General features: G+C 47.0%; 1 protein-coding gene across 4 annotated transcripts in view; it reads right to left on the reverse strand.

The window, feature by feature from the left end:
* Window positions 1-13,266, reverse strand: part of EPB41L4B (erythrocyte membrane protein band 4.1 like 4B) — a 144,324-nt gene that overhangs the window by 67,578 nt on the left and 63,480 nt on the right. For all 4 annotated transcript variants that reach the window (XM_028165458.2, XM_057548537.1, XM_057548535.1 and 1 more), the window contains exons 8-14: window positions 12,652-12,739; window positions 12,405-12,493; window positions 12,040-12,109; window positions 11,774-11,943; window positions 9,638-9,747; window positions 7,582-7,612; window positions 4,314-4,347 (exon numbers count right to left, since the gene is read on the reverse strand). In XM_028165458.2, the coding sequence (XP_028021259.2) occupies window positions 4,314-4,347; window positions 7,582-7,612; window positions 9,638-9,747; window positions 11,774-11,943; window positions 12,040-12,109; window positions 12,405-12,493; window positions 12,652-12,739 (592 nt within the window). The remainder of the gene's footprint in view (window positions 1-4,313; window positions 4,348-7,581; window positions 7,613-9,637; window positions 9,748-11,773; window positions 11,944-12,039; window positions 12,110-12,404; window positions 12,494-12,651; window positions 12,740-13,266) is intronic.

A 13,266-nucleotide genomic window follows, 5' to 3' on the forward strand; every position in this document is an offset into this window, starting at 1 on the left:
ACTGGAGGGTTACCTGTAACTCTTGGGCAGAGAAGAGGGAAGCTAAACCTCCTGTAACTCTAAGGACAGTCCCAAGCAATGAAGAACTGTCCCTCTCCAAATGCCAATAGTGCTCCCATCAAGGACACAGCAATCCGTCCTTTGCATTCGGCTAAGTTTGCTGAGCTCAGAGTAACACCAATGCTGCAATACCACCTTCCTGGAAACCTTTCTCAGCGCTCAGATGCTTACCGGGCCACCTCTCAGGATGTTCTCTTCCTGGTCAATTTACTCCCATCACGGCACCTCTAAAGGCTGGCAAGGAGCAGAGGGCCAGTGGTTGCCAAAGATGTTAAGAGAAGAACAACATCCAGGTAACAGTTGTCATGGATTTGATTTCAATGAACAATCGCCTTGACGTTCACTCTGAGCAGAGAATGCAGAGAAAGGGCATACCTGCGAGGCTGCTGGGGCAAGGGCAGCACTGAGCTGGGAATGCTTTGCTTTGTTTATTTTATTTTTTTTCTCCCCTTCAAGCGCTAATCACCCATCAACAACATTCTAGCCACTCACACCTGAAAGTCCAACAACAACAAAAAAAAAAAAAATCTCTAAGAAGATTCAAGAACCCAAAGGCAGCAAGGAGATCAGGAAAGCTGGCCTTTCCCCTACCAGGTGCAAAGCACTTTTTACACTAATTCCCTACAACTCGGAAGTCATGTCCAGGTTCTGCACATTGGGAATAAGATTTCATGTACAGAAGGCGATATCACAAAATTCTTCAGAAACATAATTTGGAGGTCTTGTAAAGATAATGTATACTGGGATCCCTGCCCCCATCTAAGGAGTTAATATCTACAGTAATGAGACTGGTTAGATCCAGAAAGAGATTGATTAGAATAAGGCTCCAAAGTGAACTCATCATGGAGTAGTTTTATTGTGACATTCAAAACCAGACTGGTGATAGGGCAGAGAAACCCAGGAGAGGAGTGTCCCTTGGACATTCACACCCGCCCAGGACAAGAAAGCTGGCCGCCATGTTAGGGGGTCACCAGACACGGATGCTGCCTCTCAGCACGTGATAAGCTGGGAAGCCAGGGACACATCATTAGCTCAGGGCCCCCACCTGGCCACTCATCAGAACCACCTTAGAGAGGCACCGCAGCTTGCCAATACCCAGATCCCACCCACCCTAGAGTTTCTGATTCAACCAGTCCAGGCTGAGGCCCAAGCACCAATTATTTTTTTAAAGCCTGCCAGATGGTTTTAACATGCAGCAGGGCTGAGAACCACTGGTGCCGGTGATTTCCAATCAAGGGGCTCAGAGAAGGCTCTGTGGAGGTGACAGCTTCCCAGCAGACAAGTGTGGGCCAAGGAACAGTGGGAAAAAATTATGGGGCAACAATGATGTGATTCTCCCTAAAGATGCTACCAGAAAACTACTAGAGCTAATCAATGAATTTGGTAAAGTAGCAGGATACAAAATTAATGCACAGAAATCTCTTGCATTCCTATATACCTAATGATGAAAAATGTGAAAGAGAAATTAAGGAAACACTCCCATTTACCATTGCAACAAAAAGAATAAAATACCTAGGAATAAACCTACCTAAGGAGATAAAAGACCTGTATGCAGAAAACTATAAGACACTGATGAAAGAAATTAAAGATGATACAAATAGATGGAGAGATATACCATGTTCTTGGATTGGAATAATCAACATTGTGAAAATGACTATACTACCCAAAGCAATCTACAGATTCAGTGCAATCTCTATCAAACTACCAATGGCATTTTTCACAGAACTAGAACAAAAATTTTCACAATGTGTATGGAAACACAAAAGACCCCGAATAGTCAAAGCAATCTTGAGAAAGAAAAACGGAGCTGGAGGAATCAGGCTCCCTGACTTCAGACTATATAACAAAGCTACAGTAATCAAGACAGTATGGTACTGGCACAAAAACAGAAATATAGATCAATGGAACAGGATAGAAAGCCCAGAGATAAACCCACGCACATATGGTCACCTTATTTTTGATAAAGGAGGCAAGAGTATACAATGGAGAAATGACAGTCTCTACAATAAGTGGTGCTGGGAAAACTGGACAGCTACATGTAAAAGAATGAAAACTCCCTAACACCCTACACAAAAATAAACTCAAAATGGATTAAAGACCTAAATGTAAGGCCAGACACTACAAAGCTCTTAGAGGAAAACATAGGCAGAACACTCTATGACATAAATCACAGCAAGATCCTTTTTGACCCACCTCCTAGAGAAATGGAAATAAAAACAAAAATAAACAAATGGGACCTAATGAAACTTAAAAGCTTTTGCACAGCAAAGGAAACCATAAACAAGACGAAAAGACAACCCTCAGAATGGGAGAAAATATTTGCAAATGAAGCAACTGACAAAGGATTAATCTCCAAAATATACAAGCAGCTCATGCAGCTCAATACCAAAAAAAACAAACAACTCAATCCAAAAATAGGCAGAAGACCTAAATAGACATTTCTCCAAAGAAGACATACAGATTGCCAACAAACACATGAAAGGATGCTCAACATCACTAATCATTAGAGAAATGCAAATCAAAACTACAATGAGGTATCACGTCACACCAGCCAGAATGGCCATCATCAAAAAATCTACAAACAATAAATGCTGGAGAGGGTGTGGAGAAAAGGGAACCCTCCTGCACTGTTGGTGGGAATGTAAATTGATACAGCCACTATGGAGAACAGTATGGAGGTTCCTTAAAAAACTAAAAATAGAACTACCATACAACCCAGCAATCCCACTACTGGGCATATACCCTGAGAAAACCATAATTCAAAAAGAGTCATGTACCACAATGTTCATTGCAGCTCTGTTTACAATAGCCAGGACATGGAAGCAACCTAAGTGTCCATCGACAGACGAATGTATAAAGAAGATGTGGCACATATATACAATGGAATATTACTCAGCCATAAAAAGAAACGAAATTGAGTTATTTGTAGTGAGGTGGACGGACCTAGAGTCTGTCATACAGAGTGAAATAAGTCAGAAAGAGAAAAACAAATACTGTATGCTAACACATATATATGGAGTCTAAAAAAAAACCAAAAAGGTCATGAAGAACCTAGGGGCAAGATGGGAATAAAGACGCAGACCTACTAGAGAATGGACTTGAGGATATGGGGAGGGGGAAGGGTAAGCTGGGACAAAGTGAGAGAGTGGCACGGACATATATACACTACCAAATGTAAAATAGATAGCTAGTGGGAAGCAGCCGCATAGCACAGGGAGATCAGCTCGGTGCTTTGTGACCACCTAGAGGGGTGGGATAGGGAGGGTGGGAGGGACACGCAAGAGGGAGGGGATATGGGGATATATGTATACGTATAGCTGATTCACTTTGTTATACAGCAGAAACTAACACACCATTGTAAAGCAATTATACTCCAACAAAGATGTTAAAAAAAAAATGATGTGATTCTCTAAGAACTGAACACATGATGTATGCTAAGGAGCAGGGACAATAAACGTAGAAAAGTTAAGTTGGACCCAGGTTACAGAAGGCTGCAAACAGCCAGCGAGAGCTACCCACAGCAGTGGCTGGTGGGCAGGCAGGGGGTTCGGGCCTTGATGGTCATCCTGTGAAAGAGCAGAACATCAGCCATGGAAACCCATCTCCACTCCTTCTGCAGGCAACAGGCCTAGCACAGTGCTTTACAAAGCAGGTTCTAGAAACCACTATTCCACTGATGGAAATGAACACACCACCAACAGAAAGTGGTGGGGGAAGCCAGCTTTTCTTATGGTGGGAAGGTTGTCCAACAGTCAAATGATTTGCGGAAACACTGGATTTAAAAAAATAAAACGTGTCTTCCTTGAAGGGTTTTCCTGCACTTTTGACATCCCAATGGGCACCATAAGATCCAAGAAGGGAATGAAGGACGCAGCATTTCCCAAACATGTGACCAAGACATCCTTTCCTGGGAGCACATCTCCAGGGACTCATGTTTCCTGGGCCTAGAACACACTTGGACAAAAAATGGCCTCACTTGAGTGCCCCCGAGAGGCTGTGTTTGACCACCCAGAAACTTAGAACATATATCCCTGCCGCTTGCCAGTGCACAAGGTTAAGAAAAACAGGCAGCTCAGATGACCAAGAGGAAGCAGGGGTCAGGGGAGAAGGCTCTCCTCTTACTGTTTTCTCAAAAAAACATGTACTGCTGTTATTTCTTCAAAACCTGATTATAAGCGCAATGACTGCTCAGTGTGGAAAATTTAGACACTTTAAGACGTGTGACATGAAAACCTTTAAAAGCAATAGCTCACCTGGTAATTATGGACTTCAGGATTTGTTTTAGAGCTAAAAAAAGAAAAGAAAAACTGTAATGTAACAGGTTGTAAAGCGGCATTATTACTGATTTATTTAACAGCTGTAAACTAATCCTAGGTGCTAGCTACTCTGTTAGCAACTTTCACAAATACTATTTCTTTTTGGTTACTAGCAGCTTAAATGAACGTATAATTGGGGAAACCAAATAGCAGCTCTCATTCGTCACTTTAGAGCTCACAAATAGAAACATGTAGGTAATATTCCAGAACCGTGCTTGTAATGTTATTTTTGGTGGCAAAAAGGAGGTCCTTTCAGTTGGGCAAACTAAATAATTTTAGTTCCCATTCCAGGCCTGGCCTGGCATTGCCGGGTGGCCCACGGTACCGGGCAGCTCCAGTGATGCCCGGGGCTTTCTCCAGCTCGAGGGAGGGCCACCAGCCACTTCTGACCATCTACTACTGTTGGTCCCACTGCTCTCAACAATGCTGCCATGATGTGGCCACCATTCTGGAATGTTCATTCCACGTAAGGTTCTGTACTGGGAACTTCACATCTGTTATTATTTAATCCACACAATAAGGCTATGAGGTCAATAAATGTTACCGCCTCATTTTATAGATAAAGGAACGGTTGCCTAACAGAGAAGTTAGGACACTTGCTAGCTAGTCCATGGCTGCGCCGTGACCGGAATTGACATTTGCAAAACCCCTAGGCCGGTATCCTTTCCGCTAAGCCACACTGGCTCTCTGAGAACCTGTGGAAAGGTTCCAGGCTCTTCACGCATGATCCTATTTTGATGGAATCTGAAGTATAACTACTCTGGTCAAAACTATGGGTGGAGACGGTTGGTGCAAAACACAATGTATTTAATATGCAAGCTCGGCATCTGCCAGAAAAACCACAGACCAACCCAGCACAATCATCGGGCTAGGTTGCTAGGGTGGTGTGTTCAAAATCAAGGTTTACTGCTCCTCCAGCAATGAGAGGAAAACATTTCATGGTTATGAGTCTTGCTTAGGGTCTAAATAACCCTGTGTTCCAGTTTTCATAGAGGGCCAGTGCACAGAGCCAGGCTCTGGGCCAGATTCACCCCCAGCTGCATTTCACCAGGAGGGCTAAGTGTTCTGCAAGGTGCTATTTTCCTGGCATCACCTCTGTGCCCAGAGCACGGTTTCATCCCCGGCTCCCATAGAAATCCTCCCCACCCCCAGGATCCCACAGGCTGTGAAGAGCAACTGAACAGCTGCAAACAGTGGTTATTAGCTCATTTGTTCCTAAAGGGTATACTTACTGGGTTTCTTTTGTGTGTGTGGTGGAGATTTGTTTTTTAATTTTATTTTGGTTCTCAATATATATAATCTCTACTAGACGCTAAGAGGAAAATGTAATTTTATTAGGGAAAAACAAACAAGCAAAACAATCACTTCCTTAGCAAAGGAAAGAAATGTAACTCAGAAGCCCCTGAGAATTAAACACAAGACATGCTGACAGGCATACTTTCAGCATACTACCCGCCATAGGGATCCTGGAAACAGGGCAAGCTTGCAGGCCTAAAACTAACCCATGCAGGATCCCTGCCACCTCCTCCCATCCTCAGGGGTCCAGGCCTGATGCATAGCAGTTCAACAGGACCCTGGAGCCCTTCGTGAGATGCTGAGAACTGAACCCAGACAGAAGAGCCAGACGTTTGACGCCCAGCCGAATGGCACTGCGGGCAGCGTCTGCAATCAGAGTGCCAGGCTGAGTTTCCAGCTGTGTGATACAACGGCCAGCTACGTTCTCCAGAACCCTGGGGTCCTTGGAGGTGTCTTGGGGCTGCCTGTGGGATGCGGGCGGTGGAGATGAGCAGCAGGTGCCAGCCCTGCCCTCCCCTCCCTGCTCGGTGTCATCCAGAGCCGTCCCGCTCTGGTGTGTTCTCTGTACTGGGCTTCCATGGCAGGTTTCTCCTAGTGGGCCAAAATCAAAAGCTAAAAAATTTCGAAAAGCTTTATGGTTTAAAGCTCCCAGGTGAGTCTCGTGTGCTGCCCAAGAGGGCACTGTCCCACCTGGTGTACTCTCCTTCTCTCCCTGAAACAATTGTTTTCTTATGTGAGTTTCGACCTCAGTGGACAGCTGTCACGCTAGAGAATCACAGACTATATAATTGTTTCGGCCCTTGTGTCCAAGCTCCAGCCACTGGAAGCCCCATCTGGTTAGTCTCTGGTCATCCCAGGCACAGGTCTCAGGCTACTAGGGAGGGTGGTCTTTGAGGTGAGCATATCTTGGTACGCCATACGCCCTGGGCGGTGGGTAGAGTGCGGCGTGTGGAGGCGTGGGTTAGTGATGAGGGACCAGGAGGCCTCCCGCCCAGCCCTGGCATTTCTCTAACTCGGCTCTGGGGCGGCCTTTTTCTCATCTGAAAACAAAGAGGTTGGGCTAGATCAAGCTTTAAAACCACAGATGCCCAGGTCCTCAGCCGGAGACTGATTCGATTAGCCTGGGGTGTGGCCTGGCTGAGGGTCTCAAAGCTCAGCAGGTGATTCCAATGTACAGGAAAGATCAAGGCCACCTGTGCTGGAGAAGGGGGCGGCAAACCACGCCCCACGGGCCGAACCTGGCCCACCTGCTTTTGTGAGTAAAGTTTAATCAGAACACGGCCGGAGTCGTTCATTCACATACTGTCTATGCTGCTTTCATGCTCCGGGGGCAGAGTGGAATGGTCCTGAGAGAGACAGCAGAGCCTGCAATGTCTAAAATATTTACGACCAGGCACCTTACGGAAAAAGTTTGTTGACACCGGTGCTAGAGTTTCAGTCTTGTGACAAGTTCTCTTCCTACAGGAATTTCACTGGGTGTTGATAAAGGTCTTCTACGTTGTATGACATGAAACCCGAACGTCACTAAGCGGATCCAGTTTTTGTTCTCGGGGAGCTTTTGCTCAAGAGCACGGCCTTTCTTTCCCATCACTGCCTGCAGTGCCCTTAGCACACTGTGTCATACACATTCCTATCACCTTCATCACCCACTGTTACAGTACACAAAGCACAAAGCCACCCAAACAAAGCATCTGTGTTTTCCAAAAAAAACAAACTGTCTTGGAACATTCTACTGTGTACTTATTGAAAGCCAGGTGGACGGTATAGCCAAGCAGCAGAAAAAGGGGGTGGAGAGGAAACCATCAGGTGCTTCACTCTGTGATTTAACTGTATTAAGGAAAAAGTCAACATTGCAAACAAATACAGTAATTTGAGAGCAGAGCCATACCCGGACTCTGGGGGCACTTACCAGAACTGAGCTGCTATCATCGGGTTGCTTGCTTTAAAGGAAAAACAGAAAAGTATGACATCTTAGAGAGCTTCACCACTTTTTACCATTTTTACCAGTTGTTACCAATGATCGGGGAAGAGATTCCTGTGATCTCAGAGCAGTCCCAACCCCAGGAGGCAGAATCTTCATCTTGACTACCTCTCCTTTCTGGAGGAAAAGTAAATCACCTGCCGCCGTGCCCCACCCTCCAATTCACTGAGAACCTGCTCACTGAGCTCGTTCCCAGGGCCAGGAGTCCTAGGAGGCAGAGACAGACAGTCCCTGCTCTCAAGGAGCTCACAGTCTTGACACAGACAGAGACAGAGGCATGAAAGATCGAAGACAGGCTGAAATACAAGCAGGAACCTGTGCAGGGGAGCTCGGGGCAGACACCTCCGACTGGGTTCGGGGTGTCAAGTCTGCGGAAGGGGCCATGGACAGAGGCAGAGCTTGTGTACCTAGACACCATTCCGTTTTTTGAAAAATGGAGCATGGAAAATCGTTAAAAGTTTCACAAAGATGCCGGAACTCTGGCTGGAGAAAATGTCAGTAAAATAAAGGAGGGAAAGAGGATGAAGACCAGGAAGGGAAGTGGAAGAGAAGCACGGAACCTGGAGTCTGGAGGGGCTCTAAGGCCACCTCGTGGCATCAAGCACCCTCCCCTCTGCAGCAGCCACATGGCGGGGCCTTTCCCTTTGTGCCTGTACACCTCCAAGGACCGGGCGCTCACTCTGTAAAGAGGGAGCACGATCTTGGACGGCCCCACCAGAAAGTTCTTCCTTCGACCGGGGTGTTTCTGGGCAACTTTGACCCAACTGGCTGCGTGCACAAGCATAATAATGCTCCCCAGGGAGGTGAACACAGCCCTTGGGACAGAGAGCTTTCTCATCCCCCCACCCCCCCGGTCCCGCCCCGTCACTCATCACTCCCAGTTCCTGCAATCAATCACCCTTCAGGGACCTGTCACCCTCCCTGGACACAGCCCCACCCTCTCAACCTCTGGTCTTTCTTGAAAGTGAGGCCACATTCCTTGGGCTCTGGGCAATTTTTTCCCCACAAAAGCAGCCAAGAATGGCTTTGGAGAGTTTCTGGCTGCCACGCTATTGCACCGTTGGTTCAAAAAGGAAGGAAACAGTGGGGAACACAAGGTTAAAGATTCTAGATGGGAAAGCACAGGTGCCAGGTCCCACAAAGGCCCACTAAGTCCTGAGTTATACAAGAAAAACATATGAAATGGCCAGTACAATGATATATGGGAGGGAACGAGAGTGGGGTGGGGAGATGCAGAGGTCCTGCTGTAAAAGAACAAGATAGTCCTGAATGGAGCAGCAGTCAAGTATGGACAAAGGAGAGCCAGGAAATGGGATCTGGAGGCCGGGTCTAAACAGAAATGAGCCCGGCTTGTTCATCTGCTGACTGAACCTGTAACTGGGTACCAGGCCTCATGCAGGTGTGAGGCCACAATAGTAAATGACAGACAAAGCTCGGGGAGTTTGGGAAAGGGGGGGTGGGGAGGGGCAAGCATCCTGGGGTCTGGCTAAACTCAAGGGCACAGTGTGCTTGGATTGACTGTGGGCCCGGAGTCCAGTATTTAATTAGTTCTGGTTCTGCTCTGAAGGGGTCAGGATTCTGGTTAGCGCGAGACTGATGTCCCCAGTTGAAACTGGAAGATGGAGGAGAGAACGGACTCTGCTTCCCTCCAAGACATGTCATCATCTTCCACGGGCAAGAAACACGTTTACCTATGATATCCCTAAGGTCCCAGGTCCAACAGAAGCAAAGAGGTACAAGAAAAGAAATATGGAAAAGGGGGAGAAGGAAATGAACACATCCAATGGGAAAGACTAAAGACAGCTGGATGGTGAGAGTAGCCTGATTCCCTCCAAGAGAATCCCACTGGGGTTTTATCAAAAGCTTCAGAACGATAGAGAACAGCAGACAGTTCCTTCACAAACTGCTTCACCAAACTCCTTGGGGCTTATTAACCAACTTAACCATGATGTAAAATTCCAAGACAGAATGAAAAGCACACCACCTTTGAATGTCGAATGTCTCCGGGATGGATAGCGTTTACTAGGCTTCCTCTCGAAGGTGCTGGTTCTTCGTAACCTGGCACCATGTGTAGCCTGGTATTCCGTCCGGCCACTGGAAAGCAAACATTTCACTGCATGCTACCAATATCAGAATGTCAGTACATTATACGTATTTGGAAGCGAACTTTTATTTCCAAGAGCTCCAATGTAAATTTCAACTTATCTCAAACTCGTTTGGTAAAGACACACACTAAATTTAGCCTTCCGTTTGAAAATAAAATCACTGTTGCCAAATCCAGGCTGTATTACATTTCCGCCAAAGGACAAAACCTGCAATTTAGGTACCAGCCACTTGACTGCACAAACCAAGCAGGTCTGAGTACTTGGAATATTTGACTAAGAGAACACTGACTCACACATAAAATACCTTTCATAAAACATATTAGGTAGACATTTAACTCTTTTAAAAGGCTGTTATCAATGACCACTTAACCAAACCTTGGCTTTCCTTGCTGTGCCCAGAAAAACACTGCTGCTTTCACCAAGGCTCTCCATCAACCCAACGTCCAGCTACAGCTTCCAGGAGGCAATGCTGTCTTTGTCTGATCTATCACTGCCTCGTCCAGCCACCCTCGGCTTATGATTTATCACATGGAAGGAGCCACTTGCCACCTGCTTTAATTGCCTCCAAGGGGCAAACTCATCTCCAAACTCCCTTCCTTCTCACGCTGGGTTGGACCAAGTCCCACGGGAGTGTCCTGCCAGGATGGAAACCCCGCCTGCGCAACCTCAACAGTCTGGCCCTGCTCACTTGGAGCACAGCAGACTTCAGCATACCGTGCAACGTCTCTGCCAGGCTTCGCAGTTATGACATCTTCCTTCCATCCTTCCTTCGCAGGACCCATGAGTCGATTCTTTCTCAGAAAGGACTTGGTCCCCCCCACTCCCCTCTGCAGCATTTAAAAATACATTCAAACCAAGCGATTCTTTAAACACAAGTGCACAGACATTTCCGTGCACAGCAGAAAAATTTGAAATGAACAAGTCGTTTGGCATCTTAAATTGAGTTCAAGGACATGCCATGTGTGGGAAGAGGTTATGAAACCATGTGAAATTTTAGATCTTGTAACAGCAATTCTCAGATCTGTAAACATGCCTCAGGAATCGACCCTGGGAGTGCATTTAAAATGCACATTCCCAGGCCTTATTCATACAGCCACACGTGAGCCCCCCATAGATTCTGATTACAAAGGCCTTAGATGAGGTCCTAAATCCTCATTTTAAAAAAACACCCAGGGAGTTCTCGTGCACTTTGAGAGACGTGGTCTTAGAAACGTAAGTAGAAATATATCGGAATAAACCTCTCTTTCTTCAGGGCCTTTTCATTTTCAAATATTCCTGAGCCCAGCCCTGGGTCACTCACACCCACGGTGACACCCGCTCTCATTCTTAATTGTCACCAAATTTCTTGATGTTGGCATGTGACAGGCGATAGAGTAGTGGTTAAAATATAAGACATAAGACCCAGACTGCCTGGGGTTGAATCTCAGCTCTACCACCGACTGGCTGTGACTTCGGGCAGATTATATACCCCCCCGGACCTAGTTCCCTTATTTGTACAATGGGTATAATCTGAGGACCCATCTCATTAAGGCCATGGGGAGGGTTACGAGTTGGTACATGAAAAGCTCTAGGGCAGCAGTGTGGTCGATAGAGCTTTCCAAAACGATGCTCGTGTTCTACATCAGCACCGCCCCATGTGGCAGCCACCGATCTCACTCGTACCGAGCACCTGAAGCGTGGTGAGTGAGACCAAGGAACCACATTTTGAAATGTATCGAACATGAATTAATTTAGATAGCCACATGCAGCTCGCATCGACTGTATCAGACAGCACAGTTCCAGCTAAATGTCAGCTGTTAATAATTTTGTGATTATTAGCTTCATCTTAGCGATGAGGATGCGGAGAGGCTAGAAGAGCTTTGGTGACTCCATGAAAGGTCAGATGCTAAGAAAGAAGCAGGGGCAGGACGTCTAACCCAAGCCTCCAGATGCAGCAGGTCCACTGCTCCTTTCACCAAAACCTCACTGCTGCCCTCCTTCAAGACACGTGACCGTGCTGTAAAAACGGTGCCTACCTGAACCTGAAGCGAGAGCCCAGTCGGATAAAGTCCGATCTGTTGGACTTGCTGTTTCCCGGCGTCCGCAGCCGGAAGAAGGCGTGGTGCTCCACGGCGCACTTCCACAGGTGCTTGCAGGTCCGGGCGCTGTCCAGGCGGAACACGAACGTGTGCTCCTGCTCCCGGCCCTCGGAGGTGAAGCACGGGGGGCCCGGTGAGCGGGGACTTGGAGCACTGACTCAGGATTACTCACAGCAAGGAGGAGGAACGGAGGCAAGGCTTACCTGGTCATCGTCCTCCACCACCACCAGCGTCAACTTGCTCTTTTTAAAATCCATTTTGGTAATTTTCGGCCTGGCCAGAGAGAAAGCATTTTCAAAGCACAGTCTGCGGCAGCAACGCCTACCCAACACACCGCCGTTTCCTTTCTACCGTTTAAGCTCAGATTTGCTCAAGGAATCACTCATTCATGTTAAGTGTGATTAACCAGAAGCGCCACTGCCATTGTCAGACACCCACAAATGCCAGAGTACGTGTGTTTTAAAAATGAATCTGGGTGTTGCAAATATCCCTCGATAATCACCCATCACATATAATTCCACCACAAAATAGGAAAAGACATTTTTAATATAGGACAAAACTAAATTACCAAAAGAATAAGCCTATTTTGTTAGCTCCTTCAAAGATTAAAATGCCTGTCGGGGTCAGTCCAAGAGAATATTCACAGCCATCTCTTCCCTACAAATAAACGAAGGCACAGTCGGTAGAGGGTTCTAACAGGTCGTCACAGAGCAGAATGCAAAACAGTTTCCTCACCGCATTACTTTGTTTGCACATTGTTTACACGTTTTTCAGTCACCGGGAAACCCAATTACTTAAACGCACACGGTTCTTACCCTGACAACGTGCATGTCTACCCCATACATTTCCAGCCACTTCGCTTTATTCAGATAGGAGAGTTCCGCCTGGGCAGGGCTCTTTCCCCTTAGAAAAACCAACGAGACACATGTGAACTGCAACGCATACACCCACACAAGCCTGAAGGGCACGGCCACATGAAGGGGTGCTTGGGGCAATTAAAGGGATGAGGGCTACCGATTTACATCAACATGACACGACCTCCAAGAACAGACTGTTAACTGAGCGGAAAGAGGACAGAGCAGGGCTTATAATAGGAACGCTTAGGGAAACGACTCCGTGTGTGTAGATTTGTGCACGCGTGTGCGAAGGAGAAAGGCTGGAAGGATACACGGCTGCTCACAGCGGCTTCGTGCAGGGAGGAGCGTGGGTGGGGTGTGGCAGGGACTGGGGCAAGACTCTACGCCCGCCCGCCCGTTTCTACGTTGTTGTTTCAATGGGATACGAGAATGTGCTACTGTCACCTTCCATCTGCCAAGGAGCCAGAATGGCTGCGGGACAACGGGAAACCACGCTCAGTTTCTGAGTCCAAGAGTGACTGGGCACAGGCAGTGTTTGGGGAAGATGGGCCGGGTGGGAGGAGAGGCGGTGGC

The sequence above is a fragment of the Balaenoptera acutorostrata genome, chromosome 6 (genome assembly GCF_949987535.1).
Source record: "Balaenoptera acutorostrata chromosome 6, mBalAcu1.1, whole genome shotgun sequence".
In the NCBI taxonomy this organism is placed as follows: domain Eukaryota; kingdom Metazoa; phylum Chordata; class Mammalia; order Artiodactyla; family Balaenopteridae; genus Balaenoptera; species Balaenoptera acutorostrata.